This window comes from Calidris pugnax, unplaced genomic scaffold (genome assembly GCF_001431845.1).
Source record: "Calidris pugnax isolate Ruff unplaced genomic scaffold, ASM143184v1 scaffold24, whole genome shotgun sequence".
Classification (NCBI taxonomy): domain Eukaryota; kingdom Metazoa; phylum Chordata; class Aves; order Charadriiformes; family Scolopacidae; genus Calidris; species Calidris pugnax.
In genome coordinates, this window is record NW_015090922.1 from 1,833,570 (window position 1) to 1,853,721 (window position 20,152).

General features: G+C 42.6%; 3 protein-coding genes across 4 annotated transcripts in view; all 3 read left to right on the forward strand.

Annotated features, from left to right (window-relative positions):
* PARP1 (poly(ADP-ribose) polymerase 1) overlaps window positions 1-2,738 on the forward strand; it is a 34,797-nt gene extending 32,059 nt beyond the window's left edge. Inside the window, exons 22-23 of the mRNA XM_014951098.1 lie at window positions 305-419; window positions 1,888-2,738. Of these exons, the coding sequence (XP_014806584.1) occupies window positions 305-419; window positions 1,888-1,969 (197 nt within the window). The 3' untranslated portion in view covers window positions 1,970-2,738. The remainder of the gene's footprint in view (window positions 1-304; window positions 420-1,887) is intronic.
* A 3,922-nt stretch (window positions 2,739-6,660) lies between these two features.
* On the forward strand, window positions 6,661-13,824 carry LOC106892891 (poly [ADP-ribose] polymerase 1-like). Its single transcript, XM_014950462.1, has 9 exons — window positions 6,661-6,837; window positions 7,352-7,474; window positions 7,896-8,024; window positions 8,736-8,834; window positions 9,389-9,541; window positions 9,680-9,807; window positions 10,222-10,283; window positions 11,391-11,505; window positions 12,974-13,824. The coding sequence occupies exons 1-9, from the start codon at window positions 6,661-6,663 to the stop codon at window positions 13,053-13,055; spliced, it is 1,068 nt and encodes a 355-aa protein (XP_014805948.1). The 3' UTR covers window positions 13,056-13,824.
* A 6,237-nt stretch (window positions 13,825-20,061) lies between these two features.
* The window catches only part of LIN9 (lin-9 DREAM MuvB core complex component), a 41,506-nt gene continuing 41,415 nt past the window's right edge, over window positions 20,062-20,152 (forward strand). For both annotated transcript variants that reach the window (XM_014950512.1, XM_014950513.1), the window contains exon 1: window positions 20,062-20,140. In XM_014950512.1, the coding sequence (XP_014805998.1) occupies window positions 20,062-20,140 (79 nt within the window). The remainder of the gene's footprint in view (window positions 20,141-20,152) is intronic.

A 20,152-nucleotide genomic window follows, 5' to 3' on the forward strand; every position in this document is an offset into this window, starting at 1 on the left:
TTCACTAATGGACCTAAGATATGAGAGCTGTAAGTGTGGTCTGGTTTAGCTTTGATCATACAGATTAGACAATTAACAGCCAAAAGTCTTAAAATTCTCACTTCTAATGTAGCAGAGTATGAGTGCCATGAGTATGGTGATGCTGAACTGAATAAACAGACTATATCCTTTGTGTTCTTTTTAAGATCCTTTTGCACTTGATCAGCATTTGTGAAGTAATATTTGGCTGGTGGAATAATTTTCTTTATGTGCAAAGTCCATGTTTGCCTTTGAGATTCGTAACTGATGTTTTGTCTCTTTCTAGGCTTGGGCAAAACTGCACCTGATCCCACTGCCACTACCACCCTTGGTGGTGTTGAGGTTCCCTTAGGGAATGGGATCTCAACAGGAATTAATGATACCTGTCTTCTGTATAATGAGTATCCTTTGCCGTTACGTTGGCCGCACGCTCTGTTTGAGCGCTGCCGGGTTTAGCAGGACCTCGCTAACGTCGGTCAGGAGCTTTGACAATTCAGAGGCTCTTCTCCAAGGGAGATAATTTTACAGTTGTCATATTTAAATTGTCATTCTGCACAAAAGGAAACAGCACACCTAGCAAAAAGCTGTTGTCCAGACAAGGCTTAGTACCTGAAGGCATTGGAATGGCCAAGCAACAGTGCCCAGTAGTGTCCTGCCCAGACATGTGCCAGGACAAGGGGAAGGAAATGCAACCTTGTGGTTGTTTCCCATCACTTCAGCTTGGTTTCTTCCTTTTGGGGCTGTGGCTGACCCAGCTTGGCCAGGAGGAACTGGGAGAGCTAGCCCTTGTGCTTGATGCAGTCTCATCACACGGTTTCTCCTGTGTTCCCCTGACCCTTTGCAAGTGTTGAGGTGAATCTCAGATGCTCATCAGAGATGTAGCCATTAAGCATCTTTCTAGGCAGAAGTGCCCCCACATGAATGTGTGCTCAACATTCACAAGAGATCATAAGCATAAGTGATGTCTGAGGTCCCTGATTGGTCTCTTCATTGCCAGTGAAGCAAATAACCCATCAGTGAAGGAAATAACCCATCAGTACAACCTCTGGGTTGTGTGGAAACTGTCTTCTCTTTGGGTAAGCTGTTTCCTCATACCTCCTCTTTATTCCAGTCTTGGCAACAGAACTCACAGCAATACTGTTTTTAGCTTGAGTTTTCTTAAATATAGCATCTGTCTTAGTCAGATGATAAAATATAATACAGTTAATAACAGCTAATTGAGGTAACATGATGTGTTTAATGGGGATGCTTTTAATCTAAAATTGGGATTGGAAGTAAGTTTGAGGCCTAAAGCAATTGAGAAACACTAGAGCTGTGACTGTCTTCTGAAAAAATAAAACGGTGCAATCACAGAGCGTGCAAGTGCTGCCAACCATTGTAGAGCTCTCTGTGATTCCAGTTGGGGTTTTTAGTGGGAAACCAAGAGGACATTAATGAATTTACTGGAAGGTAGCAATAAAACTACAATTGTAAGTGTAGATGCCAGGTCTGTAACTGCAGAGCTCATCTAAGCTACGTTCCTCACTGTTTAGATAGCGAGAGAGATGTTGTGTGTTATAGCTCTGGGGGACAAAAAATAATATTCAAGAGCTACAGCCCCATATCTCAGTCAGTTCACCTGCTTGTCGTTCAGGATTCCTGCTGCACCATCATTAATTCTCCATGTGCCTGGTAGTTGCTTGTTTCTAACAAGCAAGTTTAAAGAAAATTTGTATTTAAAGGTTTGTGGTTTGAGCTGTTAGAACTGTTTAATCCCACAGGCATCTGTGTGGTAAATTAAGTTCAAAGATGAGGTTCAACTTGTGTTTTGAGGGTTTTTCTGTGTTACTGATATCAACAACTGTAATTGTTCCTTAACTTTCTTCCCAGATATATTGTGTATGATGTTGCTCAGGTAAATCTGAAGTACCTGCTGAAACTGAAATTCAACTATAAGACGTCACTCTGGTGAACAGTATTTAGAAGCCCTATTAGAGTTATACTGTAGTTACACGATAGCGTTGACTTCTGACATGCTTACGCATTGACTTCTCTTAACAAGATATCAAGAGCTAAACTGCAGAAGAGGTTACTAAGTCCTATTTAGTACTACACTTAGTGAAAGTTTTATATAAATGTGTGGCAACACATGGACCTGAATTCTGATGAGAACGAGTACCCGGTTTTGTTTTATATACCACTTCTAATTTGGGGGCTTTCAAGTGTTCCTTTTAATTGACCAAACTGACAAAAAAAAAAAAGAAATAAAAATCAAGCATGTTTTTTTTAGCCAAACAGAGCTGGGCAATAGCAGGATAAGGAACCTGAGGATGTTTGCGATACTTGCTCTGTTAAGGTCTCCTCTTGTTTAAAACTATACCCTTTTCCAGTTTTCGTTTGAATAAATGATAAATGTGCATTTATTTTGAGGTAAAAAAATAAAAGCTAATTTCATACTAACATCTTTATGTTTCAAAACTTCCAAATTGTTTTGGTTTTGAGTCACAATTTAAATGTATTTGGTAGAATGTTCTTAAACGTGCTGTCTCTCTCTCTGAAGATCAAATGCCAAATATTGAAATCTGTAGTCACGTTTCAGGAAGTCATGGCGAAATGAAAATTTGGACTTTCCACTGAGATTTGATCTGTCAACAGTTGGTGTGGTAAACATGGAAAATGACTTGTGGCTGTTTGAATTTAGTATTAGCCCCAATAAACCTCCTTGAAATATCTACCTTCAACGTGATGTAAGTTGGTTGTTGTAGACTCGAGTCCTAACAAAGCCCTAAGTTGAGTTTGGGCTCATCGTGGCCTGGTGTGAGGTCTGCTGTAGTCTTGAATTCCCTGTCTTGAAACGTCAGTATAAACTAATAATTTCAATGTTTAGTGATGTTTGTTACCTCTCACTTTCAGTAAGTCATGGAGCAATATGGGAGTACTTTATTATAGAGCAACATCAGTTGTTTTTCTTCCAAATTAACTGATTTCCCTGAGGTGATCCCCAGGGACAGCTCTGCATTCAGTGTCTGCTCCACTATGACAGTTCCCTTCCCAAGAAGGGACAGTTCAAGCTCATTCTGACAGTTGCAGCTTCCGTCTTTGGTAACCTCTGTGGAAACAGCAGATCCATTCTTAAAATGTTGTCGTGTCCCCAGTGCCTTTTGAAAAGTTCGAAGTCAAAGTGGTTCCTTGTGGTGCAGCTGTTTCCAGGACCCCTGAAGGAGAGGAGGATGAGGAGCTGTAGATGAAAAACAAATCTGCTGTCGGGGAGAGAAGGAAATGTGGAAGGACTGGGCAAGTCATATGTACAGTTGAGGACAGTTCAACACCAGAGAACTGATTGAGGTTGGTGCTAATGGATTTTGAGAGATAGTGACAAGAGTGGTCTTTGTCTTGTGGTTCTTCAGTAGCTTGACCAGTGGCTAATCATTGTTTTACTTCCAACAGAAACTTTGGGTCAGTCACTTCAGTATAATCTTCATGGAATCATGGAATGGTTTAGTTTGGAAGGGACCTTAAAGATCATCTGGTCCCACCCCCTGCCATGGGCAGGGACACCTCCCACCAGACCAGGTTGCTCAAAGACCCATCCAGCCTGGTCTTGAGCAGCACTTCCAGGGAAGAGGCATCTACAGCTTCTCTGGGCAACCTGTTCCAGTGTCTCACCACCCTCACAGGAAAGAATTTCTTCCTGAGATCTCATCTAAATCTCCCCTCTTTCAATTTAAAACTGTCCCACCCCACTGGCCCTCGTCCTGTGGCACCCCTCCCTGATCAGGAGTCCCTCCCCATTCTTGTAGCCCCTTTAGAGCTCCTTCCAGTACCTAAGGTCTCCCCAGAGCCTTCTCTTCTCCAGGCTGAACATCCCCAACTCTCTCAGCCTTTTGTCAGTCTCTGAAATCAGAGAACACGAGAATGGGGTTAGTTAATTTGTGAGGGAGATCTCCTCCCTTTCCCCCTCCAGTCCCCCCCCAAAAAAGCCAAACAAGTCCCCCTTTGGGGACTGTAAGAGATCCCTGTGACTGTCCTGCAGTGAAATCTCCTGTGAATTCAGGTGCTGCTGCTGCTGCCAGCTTGTCCCACCGCAAAGCGGAGCTGCTGCTGAGAGCAGGCACTGGTGACCAGGCACACAGCCTGCCTGTCCCCAGGGCCAGGCTGAGAAGAGCAGTGCAGTGACAACCACTGGAGGCCTTGCTTTTGGCCTACGTGCACAAAGCAAAGCTGGGTGAATAGTTAGCCCCATTTCTGTCAAAGCTAGTTGAAAGGAACAAGTTGTCAAAGACAGTAGGTCCCGTGAACATCCTCTGCTTTTTTCAGAGGAGGGATGCTGAGGAGTGACTGCGGATCTAATTGTTAAACTACAAAAAGCAGCGACGTATAAATATTTAACCGTTTTATCTTTATTTAGCGTGGCTGGAGGCTCCGTTGGACAATGACTCGCAGATGTTAAGATGGTCTGTGCGGGTTTATAGGAACTGGGGAACCTGAAGGAAGCCGGCCCAGGCCGACCGATCGGCAGTCAGTGGAAATTGTTTGTGACTTGCCCACATTGATGCAGAAAAGAAGCAGCTGAGAGAAATAAAGACACCACAGGTCTCCCAACCCTGTACCTTAACCATAAAGCAATCGCTTAATCAGTTGGTACAGCCTTTAATGAAATCCACCCCTTGCCCCTTCTGTTTCTAATTAGAGGAAAGGCAGGGGGGAAGCCTCAAATAATTTATATGTGAAAAAGACCTCTGGGCACATCAAACTTTCTCAATGCCATAAAGAGTTGTACTTGTGTTATAAAATGAGTTGTGCAATGTTCATAACTATGGAGGTCTGCTTCAGCTTGCTTTCTGGAAGACTGTTAAAGACCTCCCTCTATGACTTCTGGTGACATAATGTTCTGCTGAAGTGTTTTTTTTTTTTTTGTGGCCAATTTATATCCCACTTAGTATTTTGCTTAAATTGCTTTTATATATGTGGTGAGGCCCCTAACTTAGTCCATTATACTCTCACTCCGTCTGTTATGCCCATAACAAAAAAATAAGTTTGTTGTGGACTTTGTGCATCTGACCAAGAGCTTGTGTGGTCTTTTACTTTCAAATGAATGCCAGGCCACTTTTCCAGAAACGATTGTTTTGGAGATGCAGTGGCACCTCTGAGAAGAAATGCAGGTGTAGATCCAAGCCAGGATGACCTCCGTTCCAAGGTCTGAAGGTGAGAAGAAGGAATGGCTTCCCAGCAGCTGAAATGGGAAACTACTTCCCCTGCCTTCTCGTTTATTTCATAATGTGATTAATGCAGCAGCAGGACTCGGACTTCACAAGAACATGCTTCAGTGACTTCAGAGCATGCTCTTCTGCCAGGTGTCTGTGCTTTTCTGTATGTGAGCTCTGTAGGACATACATTACTTAATCACATTATTGGGGGATGTGTTTATAGGTGTTAGTGTTTATGTGTTAGTGCTTATACATGTTTATATGACTTACAGTTAGTGTAGGTGTCCCCAGCTATTCTGCATATCCAAGTTAAATGGCCCGTTTTGCTTTTACACATCCTTCATTATTTTTTCAGCTAATAGTTAGATAATACGGATGGATGGTACTCAACAAGAAAGTATTGGCCCCAAAAGTTTAGGAGCTATGAATCTATTGCAAGTTGTTTTTTGTTAAGTTATTAATCTTGGCTTTGTGTCTTTTGGGTCCCTAAGACACGACCAGTTTTGAAGCCTCTCTTCTTTTCTGCGGTCCATCTTGGCTTTTCTTGGTATCTGGCTTTATGTATGCTTAGCTGCAGCTAAAGGTGGAAGTTCTCCTAAGCCCAGTACAGGGTCAAAATCGCCATTAAAAAATCATTTCAGGGCTTTCACACCAGTCTCTGTAGCTTGGAAGAGCCTTCTGAGTTCAGCTTGTAGGAAGGACCTGTGTACAGCTGGGCTTCCTAGCTCCATAGCAAATAAATAATGTGGGACTTATCCAGACAGTACGTGACATACATGGTTTCATAGGATCTTCTGTCCTTGAGCTGAATCTTAAACCAATGGAGTTAAGTAAAGGCTGGTTTGACCTGCAGCGTGTACGGTGAGTACTGTCAAGAATCCAGAGGGTCTGTGTATGATCTTTGTAAAAGGCTCCATTGGACTTGACTTTTGTCCAGTGTTTTGTGCTCAGATGGTCCTATGCAATGATTTAATGCAAATCTGAAACTCTCCCAAGATCCGTCAATACACAAACAAAAGCAACGTATGAATTAAATCAGTGGATAAATGCAGGCACCCAAGATACCGCTTTTAACTTAGCTTCTTTTTTTTTTTTCCTGGTTCATTTTTCATTAATTAATATGAAGAATCTTATAACCTCTTTCAGTTTGACCCTTGATAATCATAGCATAAAGTTGGAAGAAGGTGTCTGGGTTGTACCTAGAGACACAGATGATCTTAAGAACAAGAATTATTTCATTCAGTTTGCTTCTTTGCCAGCCTGAAATGTATGGTTACTGAAGGGATTGAGGAATCCATCTGACACCAGGTCAATATTAAACTTCTAGCCAGGTGCTTAGTACCCTGTTTTTATGTTGTCCTAGTTTAGTTTCCTATTGCAGTGTTCCTCAATCCACAGAGATTTTAAAACCAAGTCTGAAATGTTTCTGTTCTTCGTGTGGTCAGTCTTAACCAGGATGGAGAGATTAGTTTCCCAGAGACCAGAGAGGGAATGCTGCCACAGTTTCGATGTAGTGAAACCCTCTTTTAATCATTTAACTCTTCATCAGATTGACCTGCAGAAGATGCCGTTGGGAAAACTGAGCAAGCGACAGATCCAGAGCGCGTATTCCATCCTTAATGAAGTTCAGCAGGTGAGCACAAAAGAGATGTTGGAACAGGAGGGGGATTCAGGAATTGTTCTGGGCTCAGTGTGGGGTGAACGCTGAGCTGTGTGTATGAAGATCTCCGCTCTCTTTTGCTGGAGAAGAGAATGTGGCTTCCACAGGTAACTAGTTTTTGTCATGGGCTCCCTGGCAAAGCATAGATATGGGAAGTCTAACTTCAATTATTAGAGTAGACCAGAACCTTGCCAAGGACATGCACCTCTTCCACATCCAGAAGCCTTTCTTTTGCCTTCAAGAAGCAAAATCCCCACTAGATTTTTTGATACCAGAACTTCTGTGTATTTCTGTGCAAGTGCTGTGACTTACTATATGCAAAACAATTAAATAGAATTGCCCTTTTTAGTTCAGTGAGAGTTTCAGCATTAGCACTATTTGCTTTGCTGCTTCTGTGTATTAGTCCACACGTATTCTGTGTGTGTCTCTTGCTACGGAGACCTTATCTTACTCAGTAATTTTCTTTGGTGCTCGTTGTCTTTTTTAGGCAGTTTCTGACAGTGGTTCAGAATCCCAGATTTTGGACCTCTCCAACCGCTTCTACACTTTGATTCCTCATGACTTTGGGATGAAGAAACCACCTCTCCTAAATAACTTGGAATACATTCAGGTATGGACTGGAAACAGTATGTGATTTGCAGGCAACAGGTCTGATATCAGACGTTTATCACGGAGAGTTTGTGAGGTTTTAAGACTTACTTTAACCTTGTGCTTTCATGAGGTTAAGCTTGTTTTTCTTCGGAGTATCTTTTTGTTTGTTTATGTGCATGTGTGTGTATATGTATACAAATAATTATATGTATGAGGTATTAGAAGATCTGTTTGTATATGTGTGTGTATTTTATATTTTAACATAAATATACATACACTTGAATATATACATTTGGGTTTGTTTTTTTTTTAAAAAAAGGCAGTGTTGTTAGATGGCAGTGTGGCCAGTGATTCATAAACACTTGTATAATTTGGAGTATTCCAGAGTTACTCTGAAGGTGTCAAAGGCCCAAGTGAAATAACCTCTTTATATTCTTCAGGCTAAAGTGCAGATGTTGGACAACTTGCTTGATATTGAGGTTGCCTACAGCCTTCTCAGAGGTGGAAATGAAGATGGAGATAAAGACCCAATTGACATCAACTATGAAAAGCTTCGAACTGATATTAAGGTAAAGGAGATAAAAGGAAATGAGTGACTGTGACTACAAGCTGATGTCCTGCTAGTTTGGAGTATTGTAAATCACCATAACTGTAGGTGGACAGGTGTATTGGCATGAGTTCAATGAAGGGTCACTGAGATGATTAAGGGCCTGGACCACATGTTGTATGAGGAGATGCTGAAAGAGCTGGGGCATCAACGTCTGTGAATACCTTATAGGGAGAGGGAGTAAAGAAGTCATAGACAGACTCTCTTCAGTGGTATCCAGTGACAAGAGGCAACGGGCACAAAATGAAATACAGGAAATTGTATTTAAACAAAAGAAAATGGTTTTGTTATTGATGGTGTTTGGTTTGGGGTTCTTTGTTTGTTTGTTTCCCGCTGAAACACTGGAAAAGGTTGCCCAGAGAGGCTGTGGAGGCTCTGCTCTCAGAGGTGTTAAAAGCCTGAGTGAACTCAACCCTTGGCAACCTCCTCCAGCTGCCCCCGCTTTGAGCAGGGGAGTTGGAAATTATCTCAGTTTCCAGAGGTGCCTTCCTGTCTCAGACATTCTGTCCTGTCTATATCCCTGTACGTTTCCTCTAGATGGGAATAAATTCCCACCTAAATAATAAAGGAGGCTGAAACTGGGGAGTTGCAAGCATAGGGTGGATCTCATGATATTATAGGGTGCCTGCTAGTTTGTGTGCTTAAGAAACTTCTCTTGTTTGTCTCTTTGCAGGTTGTTGACAAAGATTCAGAAGAAGCCAAGATTATTAAACAATATGTGAAAAATACTCATGCTGCTACGCACAATGCTTATGACCTCAAAGTCGTGGATGTAAGCTGGGCAATACTGGGGTTTAAGTTTGTGAAGATGGACAAACAAGTCGACTTACTTGTTTGCAGTTTCCTTTTATTTTTGAGTAGCTTATCTTAGTTTCCTTTGTTGAAGGGATGGTTTGGTAGACCAATTGCTATTTTATAGAGTAGGGGAGGCCTAGGCAGAGATGAATCTAAGCTTACTGGGGTGTCTTTGGGCGTGTGTTATTATTTTAATTAAATTGGCCTCAAAAAGGAGGTGGAGGAGTAATCATCCTCTAAAATTGAGCCTTAGTCCATTGAATGATTTTTCAGAAAACTATGGTCTCATGAAAATGCAGAAGGGAAGGTGGAGAAGTAATCGATAACAAGTACCGTGTGATCAATGCTACCTCGTTTTTGCTAGCATGACATGGCAAACTGCAAATACTGAGCACAACCTAGATCGATTTTCCTACCAGATTAATGCATATTTGAGATGGGATGATTTTTTTTCATCCGATTAGTTGCACGCAGGTAATGGTTTATTTTGCTTGGTTGCTCTTTTTTCTCCTATCCCTCTCCGAACCGAAGATCTTCAGGATTGAGCGTGAAGGAGAGAGTCAGCGTTATAAGCCCTTTAAGCAGCTCCATAATCGCCAGCTGCTGTGGCACGGCTCCCGCACCACCAACTTCGCCGGTATCCTCTCGCAGGGTCTCCGGATAGCTCCCCCAGAAGCTCCTGTGGTACGTCAGATGGCTTCCCTGGCTGCCCTCATCCCTGTGGCCACCAGCCAGGTGGATTCAATGCTGCCTTTGTGTTACCGTCCCAATCTTTTCCAATCCCCCCTTATTTTTTTTTTTTTTCCTTTTTGCTGCTTGCAGACTGGCTACATGTTTGGGAAGGGCATCTATTTTGCAGACATGGTATCCAAGAGTGCCAACTACTGTCACACATCTCAGGCTGATCCCATAGGTTTAGTTCTACTGGGAGAAGTTGCCCTTGGAAATATGTAAGTAACTTAGGAAGAGCGTTTGCCAAAACATGCTTAATATATCATGGTAGAAGATGATGTTAAAATTGCAAGCCTTTTCTTCAGTGTGAAGAAAAAGCACTTTGTATTTCATTAGAAGGAAGTGGTGTTTTGTGGTTGTTTTTTTTTTAAATGAGAGCTGTTTGGTAGGGCAAAAAAAATCTGTGTTGCAAGTCTAGAATCTTATTCTAAATGCTAATATCATTAAAACTAGTAACTGAGACAAGGAAGGATGTTAAGTTCCAGAAGAGTAGAATCTAAATTAATTTTATATTAATTCACAGTAAAGTGAAGCCTGGGAAAATAAAATAATAGTAATAATTAAAAAAAAATGTCACCAAGATAGTTTAAGATGAATGTAAAATGCTGTTGTGTGTTCTTTGTGCTGTCCAGGTACGAGCTAAAGAATGCTTCTCACATAACAAAATTGCCCAAGGGAAAACACAGCGTGAAGGGTAAGCATTAGTAGTTGTCCTTGGTGATCTGTTATCGATTGCAAACTCACCTGGTGACTCTCTGCTTAGCAAAGAGAACTATAGTCATTTCATGTACTTACTGCAGTAAGTTGTACTTACTTTAAAAGTTTGCACAGTGTTGCCCTATAGTTGCATCTGTGTATGTATATATGGTGTTTTGAGGTGGACTTAGTACACTTGGAATGTTAAGACTGAAGTTAATGTGTTGCCTGAAGTTCAGGAGGAAACTTTCATTTCATATTGCCCAAGAGAAGATGTAAGGTGCATTCTCTTACATTTCAGCTGCTTTCATCATAACAATACTCTGTATTTTAGAAAGATGAGAGATTTGATAGATCAGAAGAATAATTGTTTAGCTTTCAAAGTGCCTTGGAAGTTTGGAGAGAAGGGAAAATCTAAGAATAAGTTCAGAAGGAACAGCTGTTCTCATTAAATTTCTATCTGCAAGAAGTATCAGTATATTGCACTGCAAAAGAAGATGAGAGAACAGACTTAGCTCTGTAATTCAAGTTAAAGAAATGGTAATCATGACTGTCTTCTGTATTGAGATGGGAGAGCAGAGAACAGTAACATTCAGTAATGACTGGCTTTTCTTAAACTATTCATTTTGAGAGGCTTAAAAAAATCAGTTGCCTAAAATAAAATAAAATTTGATTTAGCGTCTTTTTCAATACATAGTACTCTAACTATTATGGATGTCAAATCAGATTTGTATTGAAGAGTTTAAAGAGAATAAGAATTGGTTTGTTACACTTCTCTGAAAATGCTGCAACGTGCATGTTTTCACTAATGGACCTAAGATATGAGAGCTGTAAGTGTGGTCTGGTTTAGCTTTGATCATACAGATTAGACAATTAACAGCCAAAAGTCTTAAAATTCTCACTTCTAATGTAGCAGAGTATGAGTGCCATGAGTATGGTGATGCTGAACTGAATAAACAGACTATATCCTTTGTGTTCTTTTTAAGATCCTTTTGCACTTGATCAGCATTTGTGAAGTAATATTTGGCTGGTGGAATAATTTTCTTTATGTGCAAAGTCCATGTTTGCCTTTGAGATTCGTAACTGATGTTTTGTCTCTTTCTAGGCTTGGGCAAAACTGCACCTGATCCCACTGCCACTACCACCCTTGGTGGTGTTGAGGTTCCCTTAGGGAATGGGATCTCAACAGGAATTAATGATACCTGTCTTCTGTATAATGAGTATCCTTTGCCGTTACGTTGGCCGCACGCTCTGTTTGAGCGCTGCCAGGTTTAGCAGGACCTCGCTAATGTCGGTCAGGAGCTTTGACAATTCAGAGGCTCTTCTCCAAGGGAGATAATTTTACAGTTGTCATATTTAAATTGTCATTCTGCACAAAAGGAAACAGCACACCTAGCAAAAAGCTGTTGTCCAGACAAGGCTTAGTACCTGAAGGCATTGGAATGGCCAAGCAACAGTGCCCAGTAGTGTCCTGCCCAGACATGTGCCAGGACAAGGGGAAGGAAATGCAACCTTGTGGTTGTTTCCCATCACTTCAGCTTGGTTTCTTCCTTTTGGGGCTGTGGCTGACCCAGCTTGGCCAGGAGGAACTGGGAGAGCTAGCCCTTGTGCTTGATGCAGTCTCATCACACGGTTTCTCCTGTGTTCCCCTGACCCTTTGCAAGTGTTGAGGTGAATCTCAGATGCTCATCAGAGATGTAGCCATTAAGCATCTTTCTAGGCAGAAGTGCCCCCACATGAATGTGTGCTCAACATTCACAAGAGATCATAAGCATAAGTGATGTCTGAGGTCCCTGATTGGTCTCTTCATTGCCAGTGAAGCAAATAACCCATCAGTGAAGGAAATAACCCATCAGTACAACCTCTGGGTTGTGTGGAAACTGTCTTCTCTTTGGGTAAGCTGTTTCCTCATACCTCCTCTTTATTCCAGTCTTGGCAACAGAACTCACAGCAATACTGTTTTTAGCTTGAGTTTTCTTAAATATAGCATCTGTCTTAGTCAGATGATAAAATATAATACAGTTAATAACAGCTAATTGAGGTAACATGATGTGTTTAATGGGGATGCTTTTAATCTAAAATTGGGATTGGAAGTAAGTTTGAGGCCTAAAGCAATTGAGAAACACTAGAGCTGTGACTGTCTTCTGAAAAAATAAAACGGTGCAATCACAGAGCGTGCAAGTGCTGCCAACCATTGTAGAGCTCTCTGTGATTCCAGTTGGGGTTTTTAGTGGGAAACCAAGAGGACATTAATGAATTTACTGGAAGGTAGCAATAAAACTACAATTGTAAGTGTAGATGCCAGGTCTGTAACTGCAGAGCTCATCTAAGCTACGTTCCTCACTGTTTAGATAGCGAGAGAGATGTTGTGTGTTATAGCTCTGGGGGACAAAAAATAATATTCAAGAGCTACAGCCCCATATCTCAGTCAGTTCACCTGCTTGTCGTTCAGGATTCCTGCTGCACCATCATTAATTCTCCATGTGCCTGGTAGTTGCTTGTTTCTAACAAGCAAGTTTAAAGAAAATTTGTATTTAAAGGTTTGTGGTTTGAGCTGTTAGAACTGTTTAATCCCACAGGCATCTGTGTGGTAAATTAAGTTCAAAGATGAGGTTCAACTTGTGTTTTGAGGGTTTTTCTGTGTTACTGATATCAACAACTGTAATTGTTCCTTAACTTTCTTCCCAGATATATTGTGTATGATGTTGCTCAGGTAAATCTGAAGTACCTGCTGAAACTGAAATTCAACTATAAGACGTCACTCTGGTGAACAGTATTTAGAAGCCCTATTAGAGTTATACTGTAGTTACACGATAGCGTTGACTTCTGACATGCTTACGCATTGACTTCTCTTACCAAGATATCAAGAGCTAAACTGCAGAAGAGGTTACTAAGTCCTATTTAGTACTACACTTAGTGAAAGTTTTATATAAATGTGTGGCAACACATGGACCTGAATTCTGATGAGAACGAGTACCCGGTTTTGTTTTATATACCACTTCTAATTTGGGGGCTTTCAAGTGTTCCTTTTAATTGACCAAACTGACAAAAAAAAAAAAGAAATAAAAATCAAGCATGTTTTTTTTAGCCAAACAGAGCTGGGCAATAGCAGGATAAGGAACCTGAGGATGTTTGCGATACTTGCTCTGTTAAGGTCTCCTCTTGTTTAAAACTATACCCTTTTCCAGTTTTCGTTTGAATAAATGATAAATGTGCATTTATTTTGAGGTAAAAAAATAAAAGCTAATTTCATACTAACATCTTTATGTTTCAAAACTTCCAAATTGTTTTGGTTTTGAGTCACAATTTAAATGTATTTGGTAGAATGTTCTTAAACGTGCTGTCTCTCTCTCTGAAGATCAAATGCCAAATATTGAAATCTGTAGTCACGTTTCAGGAAGTCATGGCGAAATGAAAATTTGGACTTTCCACTGAGATTTGATCTGTCAACAGTTGGTGTGGTAAACATGGAAAATGACTTGTGGCTGTTTGAATTTAGTATTAGCCCCAATAAACCTCCTTGAAATATCTACCTTCAACGTGATGTAAGTTGGTTGTTGTAGACTCGAGTCCTAACAAAGCCCTAAGTTGAGTTTGGGCTCATCGTGGCCTGGTGTGAGGTCTGCTGTAGTCTTGAATTCCCTGTCTTGAAACGTCAGTATAAACTAATAATTTCAATGTTTAGTGATGTTTGTTACCTCTCACTTTCAGTAAGTCATGGAGCAATATGGGAGTACTTTATTATAGAGCAACATCAGTTGTTTTTCTTCCAAATTAACTGATTTCCCTGAGGTGATCCCCAGGGACAGCTCTGCATTCAGTGTCTGCTCCACTATGACAGTTCCCTTCCCAAGAAGGGACAGTTCAAGCTCATTCTGACAGTTGCAGCTTCTGTCTTTGGTAACCTCTGTGGAAACAGCAGATCCATTCTTAAAATGTTGTCGTGTCCCCAGTGCCTTTTGAAAAGTTCGAAGTCAAAGTGGTTCCTTGTGGTGCAGCTGTTTCCAGGACCCCTGAAGGAGAGGAGGATGAGGAGCTGTAGATGAAAAACAAATCTGCTGTCGGGGAGAGAAGGAAATGTGGAAGGACTGGGCAAGTCATATGTACAGTTGAGGACAGTTCAACACCAGAGAACTGATTGAGGTTGGTGCTAATGGATTTTGAGAGATAGTGACAAGAGTGGTCTTTGTCTTGTGGTTCTTCAGTAGCTTGACCAGTGGCTAATCATTGTTTTACTTCCAACAGAAACTTTGGGTCAGTCACTTCAGTATAATCTTCATGGAATCATGGAATGGTTTAGTTTGGAAGGGACCTTAAAGATCATCTGGTCCCACCCCCTGCCATGGGCAGGGACACCTCCCACCAGACCAGGTTGCTCAAAGACCCATCCAGCCTGGTCTTGAGCAGCACTTCCAGGGAAGAGGCATCTACAGCTTCTCTGGGCAACCTGTTCCAGTGTCTCACCACCCTCACAGGAAAGAATTTCTTCCTGAGATCTCATCTAAATCTCCCCTCTTTCAATTTAAAACTGTCCCACCCCACTGGCCCTCGTCCTGTGGCACCCCTCCCTGATCAGGAGTCCCTCCCCATTCTTGTAGCCCCTTTAGAGCTCCTTCCAGTACCTAAGGTCTCCCCAGAGCCTTCTCTTCTCCAGGCTGAACATCCCCAACTCTCTCAGCCTTTTGTCAGTCTCTGAAATCAGAGAACACGAGAATGGGGTTAGTTAATTTGTGAGGGAGATCTCCTCCCTTTCCCCCTCCAGTCCCCCCCCAAAAAAGCCAAACAAGTCCCCCTTTGGGGACTGTAAGAGATCCCTGTGACTGTCCTGCAGTGAAATCTCCTGTGAATTCAGGTGCTGCTGCTGCTGCCAGCTTGTCCCACCGCAAAGCGGAGCTGCTGCTGAGAGCAGGCACTGGTGACCAGGCACACAGCCTGCCTGTCCCCAGGGCCAGGCTGAGAAGAGCAGTGCAGTGACAACCACTGGAGGCCTTGCTTTTGGCCTACGTGCACAAAGCAAAGCTGGGTGAATAGTTAGCCCCATTTCTGTCAAAGCTAGTTGAAAGGAACAAGTTGTCAAAGACAGTAGGTCCCGTGAACATCCTCTGCTTTTTTCAGAGGAGGGATGCTGAGGAGTGACTGCGGATCTAATTGTTAAACTACAAAAAGCAGCGACGTATAAATATTTAACCGTTTTATCTTTATTTAGCGTGGCTGGAGGCTCCGTTGGACAATGACTCGCAGATGTTAAGATGGTCTGTGCGGGTTTATAGGAACTGGGGAACCTGAAGGAAGCCGGCCCAGGCCGACCGATCGGCAGTCAGTGGAAATTGTTTGTGACTTGCCCACATTGATGCAGAAAAGAAGCAGCTGAGAGAAATAAAGACACCACAGGTCTCCCAACCCTGTACCTTAACCATAAAGCAATCGCTTAATCAGTTGGTACAGCCTTTAATGAAATCCACCCCTTGCCCCTTCTGTTTCTAATTAGAGGAAAGGCAGGGGGGAAGCCTCAAATAATTTATATGTGAAAAAGACCTCTGGGCACATCAAACTTTCTCAATGCCATAAAGAGTTGTACTTGTGTTATAAAATGAGTTGTGCAATGTTCATAACTATGGAGGTCTGCTTCAGCTTGCTTTCTGGAAGACTGTTAAAGACCTCCCTCTATGACTTCTGGTGACATAATGTTCTGCTGAAGTGTTTTTTTTTTTTTTGTGGCCAATTTATATCCCACTTAGTATTTTGCTTAAATTGCTTTTATATATGTGGTGAGGCCCCTAACTTAGTCCATTATACTCTCACTCCGTCTGTTATGCCCATAACAAAAAAATAAGTTTGTTGTGGACTTTGTGCATCTGACCAAGAGCTTGTGTGGTCTTTTACTTTCAAATGAATGCCAGGCCACTTTTCCAGAAACGATTGTTTTGGAGATGCAGTGGCACCTCTGAGAAGAAATGCAGGTGTAGATCCAAGCCAGGATGACCTCCGTTCCAAGGTCTGAAGGTGAGAAGAAGGAATGGCTTCCCAGCAGCTGAAATGGGAAACTACTTCCCCTGCCTTCTCGTTTATTTCATAATGTGATTAATGCAGCAGCAGGACTCGGACTTCACAAGAACATGCTTCAGTGACTTCAGAGCATGCTCTTCTGCCAGGTGTCTGTGCTTTTCCTCCTGCTACCAGTGCCTGCCATGGGGAGGTGAGAAAATAACATCCTTCCCCTCTCCTGTCCCTGGGACATAGAACTACCTGCGCTCTGCTGACAGAACTCTGAATGCCTGGATTAGTAGGTGGTGTAACCCACATTAATACCATCTGCAGTAATTAAGGAGACGTGGGAGCATGGAAGCACTTGCAGCATTTTGGTGCACATCATTAAGAGTGGTTGCCTAACGTGACCCTCTGGGAAAGCAAATGGCGTGAGTTCCATCCGTGGAAGTTCCATCTAAACATGAGGAGGAACTTCTTTCCTTTGAGGGTGCCAAGAGCACTGGAAGAGGCTGCCCAGAGAGGTGGTGGAATCTCCATCTCTGGAGACGTTCAAAGCTTGCCTGGACATGGTCCCGTGCAACCTACTCTGGCAGGGGGTTGGACTGGATGATCTCCAGAGGTCCTTTCCAACCCCATACCATTCTGTGATTTTGCAAGTGAGGCCAGTTGGAAGATCTCCCTCCATCAGGGCAAGGCAGGTGAGTCAGCAGGACCTAATGGCAGGTTGTTCTCAGTCACTGTGCCCATCTGTCACAACAGTTGTGTCATTGCCACGTCACCCAAGTGCAAACGGCACATTTGCCCAGGACGATAAAAAAGGATGTGCCGAAAACGTTGTGTATTTGTCCATGTAGTGTCAAATGGCACCAGTGACGGCTGTGTTTGTGTGATGTGGAAATGGCACCCTCAGGAGAAATGAAAAACCAGAATATAGAGATAGCGGAGGTCAAGAGATTCATGAAAAGCCAAGGTGTAAAAGGCCTGTTACAGCAGGAATCCTCCTCATATGTGTTACCCTTTCAGCACAGGGAATGGCAATAGGTTCTGCTGAATATTTTCCAAATGCAGCTGTTGGAATGAAATGCAGGAATATCCAGTGTCATGCTGTTGGGAGTTGAATTCTACCTTCTGGCCTGGTAGTTTTTAAGATGATCAGCAGGAGGGAAATCTCTCTTAGCTTTTTTCATCTGTTTTCTAATTTTATCACATTGATTTGCTTTCTTTTTTCCTTTATTTCTTTTTTTCACCTTCCCTTCTTAGAAATTCAAGTCCCGAGGAGCATTGCAAAATGTGATTGTGGTATAGAAAACTTTTCTTCCCTTCCCTGAAAAAAAAATGCCTTGCCTTGGTGAAAGCTCTGGCATCGGGGTGGCCACTGGGCAACCACCACTTTGAGCCCAGCGAGAGCCCATGACAAGGTTTGCAAAGAGGAGCAGTGAAAAAATTTTGCTGGTGACCGGTGTCTCCTGTCAACTGTGGAAGTCTTGGTGTCACCGCTCTTCCTTGGGTGTTAAGGTACAACCCTTGGGGCAAGGGGAGGCAGCTGGAACACACAAAAAGCAAAGTATTAGTGTCATTAACACATTATTGTTTACCAGAGCCTGGAAGGTCTGGTCCACCTCGGGCCTTTTGTGTGGTGGAGGAGTTTCATTAAAGGGGTCAATAGAGCTGGGTTTAGTACTGTGTGTTTTTTGCCTTCGAAATAGCACCATTTACTGCTTTGTTGCTTTTTGTTATTCATTTATCAGTGTGGAATGTGTCTCTGTGCCTTTGGGGGCTGAGGTGAAGGCAGGCCCTTTGAACAGGGTGGAAATGCACGATAGGCTTTGTCTTGTCTTTTTTACTTTTTTTTTTTTTTTTTTTAAGCTGTGCTACAATGTACAGAGAAAGCCCCGGAGGAATTTCTAACAGATTTTACTCAGTTTGTTTCTTCTCTTAGAAACTCACTTTTTTTTTTTTTTTTTTAAGCTGTGCTACAATGTACAGAGAAAGCCCCGGAGGAATTTCTAACAGATTTTACTCAGTTTGTTTCTTCTCTTAGAAACTCACTTTTTTTTTTTTTTTTTTAAGCTGTGCTACAATGTACAGAGAAAGCCCCGGAGGAATTTCTAACAGATTTTACTCAGTTTGTTTCTTCTCTTAGAAACTCACTTTTTTTTTTTTTTTTTTAAGCTGTGCTACAATGTACAGAGAAAGCCCCGGAGGAATTTCTAACAGATTTTACTCAGTTTGTTTCTTCTCTTAGAAACTCACTTTTTTTTTTTTTTTTTTAAGCTGTGCTACAATGTACAGAGAAAGCCCCGGAGGAATTTCTAACAGATTTTACTCAGTTTGTTTCTTCTCTTAGAAACTCACTTTTTTTTTTTTTTTTTTTAGCTGTGCTACAATGTACAGAGAAAGCCCCGGAGGAATTTCTAACAGATTTTACTCAGTTTGTTTCTTCTCTTAGAAACTCACTTTTTTTTTTTTTTTTTTTTTTTTTCCTCTTAAGGACAAAAGCAGTGTTGATTTTTTTTATTATTATTTTTTAATTCTTAAATTTAATAACGTGACCTATATATCCCACCCCTCTCAACTGGCTGGAGTGCGTAGTCATCGGAGTTGATGAGCAAATTAAGAACACAAATTAAAAACTCTATTCCGTGTCCCAAGATAGATATTTTTGGTGTTTTGCAGAATCATTGCTTTCACCCTAGATGCTTTTGAAGGGATGCGAACAAAGAGGCGTAGCATCCATTTTGCATTACACAGTGGTGCTGTTGGCAATATGTTTGAGATGTGACGCCGCCTTAGCCTTGACTAAGAGATACTGTTAATTTATTTTGAAATTCAATTTGCATTTTTCACATATTTGGGGGAGAAAAAAAAAAAAAAGGCGTTTTGGGTGGTATAAGTAGCAGTAGGTGCTGCTGTCAAAGCCCAATGCACTTAGAGTCTGGTCCATAAGCATTTAAGGTGCTTATGATATCTCCATGGTTTAATTTCTTGATGCAAAAGCTTTAAAATTCACTGTGGTGCGGAGACCGAAGGAAACCATCTCTGCTGCTGGCCAAAAGCTTTCTGCTGCTATGGCGAGGGACTGCATTAGAGGGCAGCCCAAGACCAGCAGTTTGTTAGGCAACAACCACCTGGTCAGTGGTTTGTTGCTGGCTCTGGCACGGGGCGAGAACAAGTGAGACCTTGACCTTCAGGCCTTGGACTCGGCCAGCGTTTCGGTCGCCTCTTCAGGGAGGGGGCCACTGACCGCGACTACAGGGATGGGAGCCATTAAGCTGGGGGTTTTTTTATCCTTATTGCTTACTCCTGAAGTCTCACCTTTGCGATCATTTTGGTTAGGCATGGGACAGCCAACACTGAAGAGCAGAGACGAGGAAAAGCAGAGTTTAGCAAAAGATTATTATTTAATGAAGAAAGATGGATGTAATACGGGTATTATTTAAAAACACTGAGCTAGCCCGCTTTAGGATGACCCTTTGGGCCAAGTGCCAACCTACCACCTCCAAACCACCACTCGCCTGTTCCCTCCTCATCCTGCCCGTAGCCGGGGCGGGGTGGGGAGGAGCAGTGTACCCTTTCCATCACGGGCGCTGTCCCCGTTTCCCTCGCACGGCAGCGAATGGGGGCTAAAACCTGCCTCTTTCCCTTTCCCTCCCCCGTCCCCGCACGCCCCTTTCCCTCCCCTCAGCCGCCGTCCCCTCAGGGGCGCCCGTTAACGCCCCGCGCACGCGCCCCGGCGCGGCCCGCGCGGCAGCGCCGCCTCGCGCAAGGGCCCCGTCTCCTCCCCCAGAATGCACCGCGCCAGGCAGCCTTTGAAAAAGCGGCGCGGCTCGTTCAAGATGGCGGAGCTCGATCAGCTGCCTGACGAGAGTGAGTAGCCAC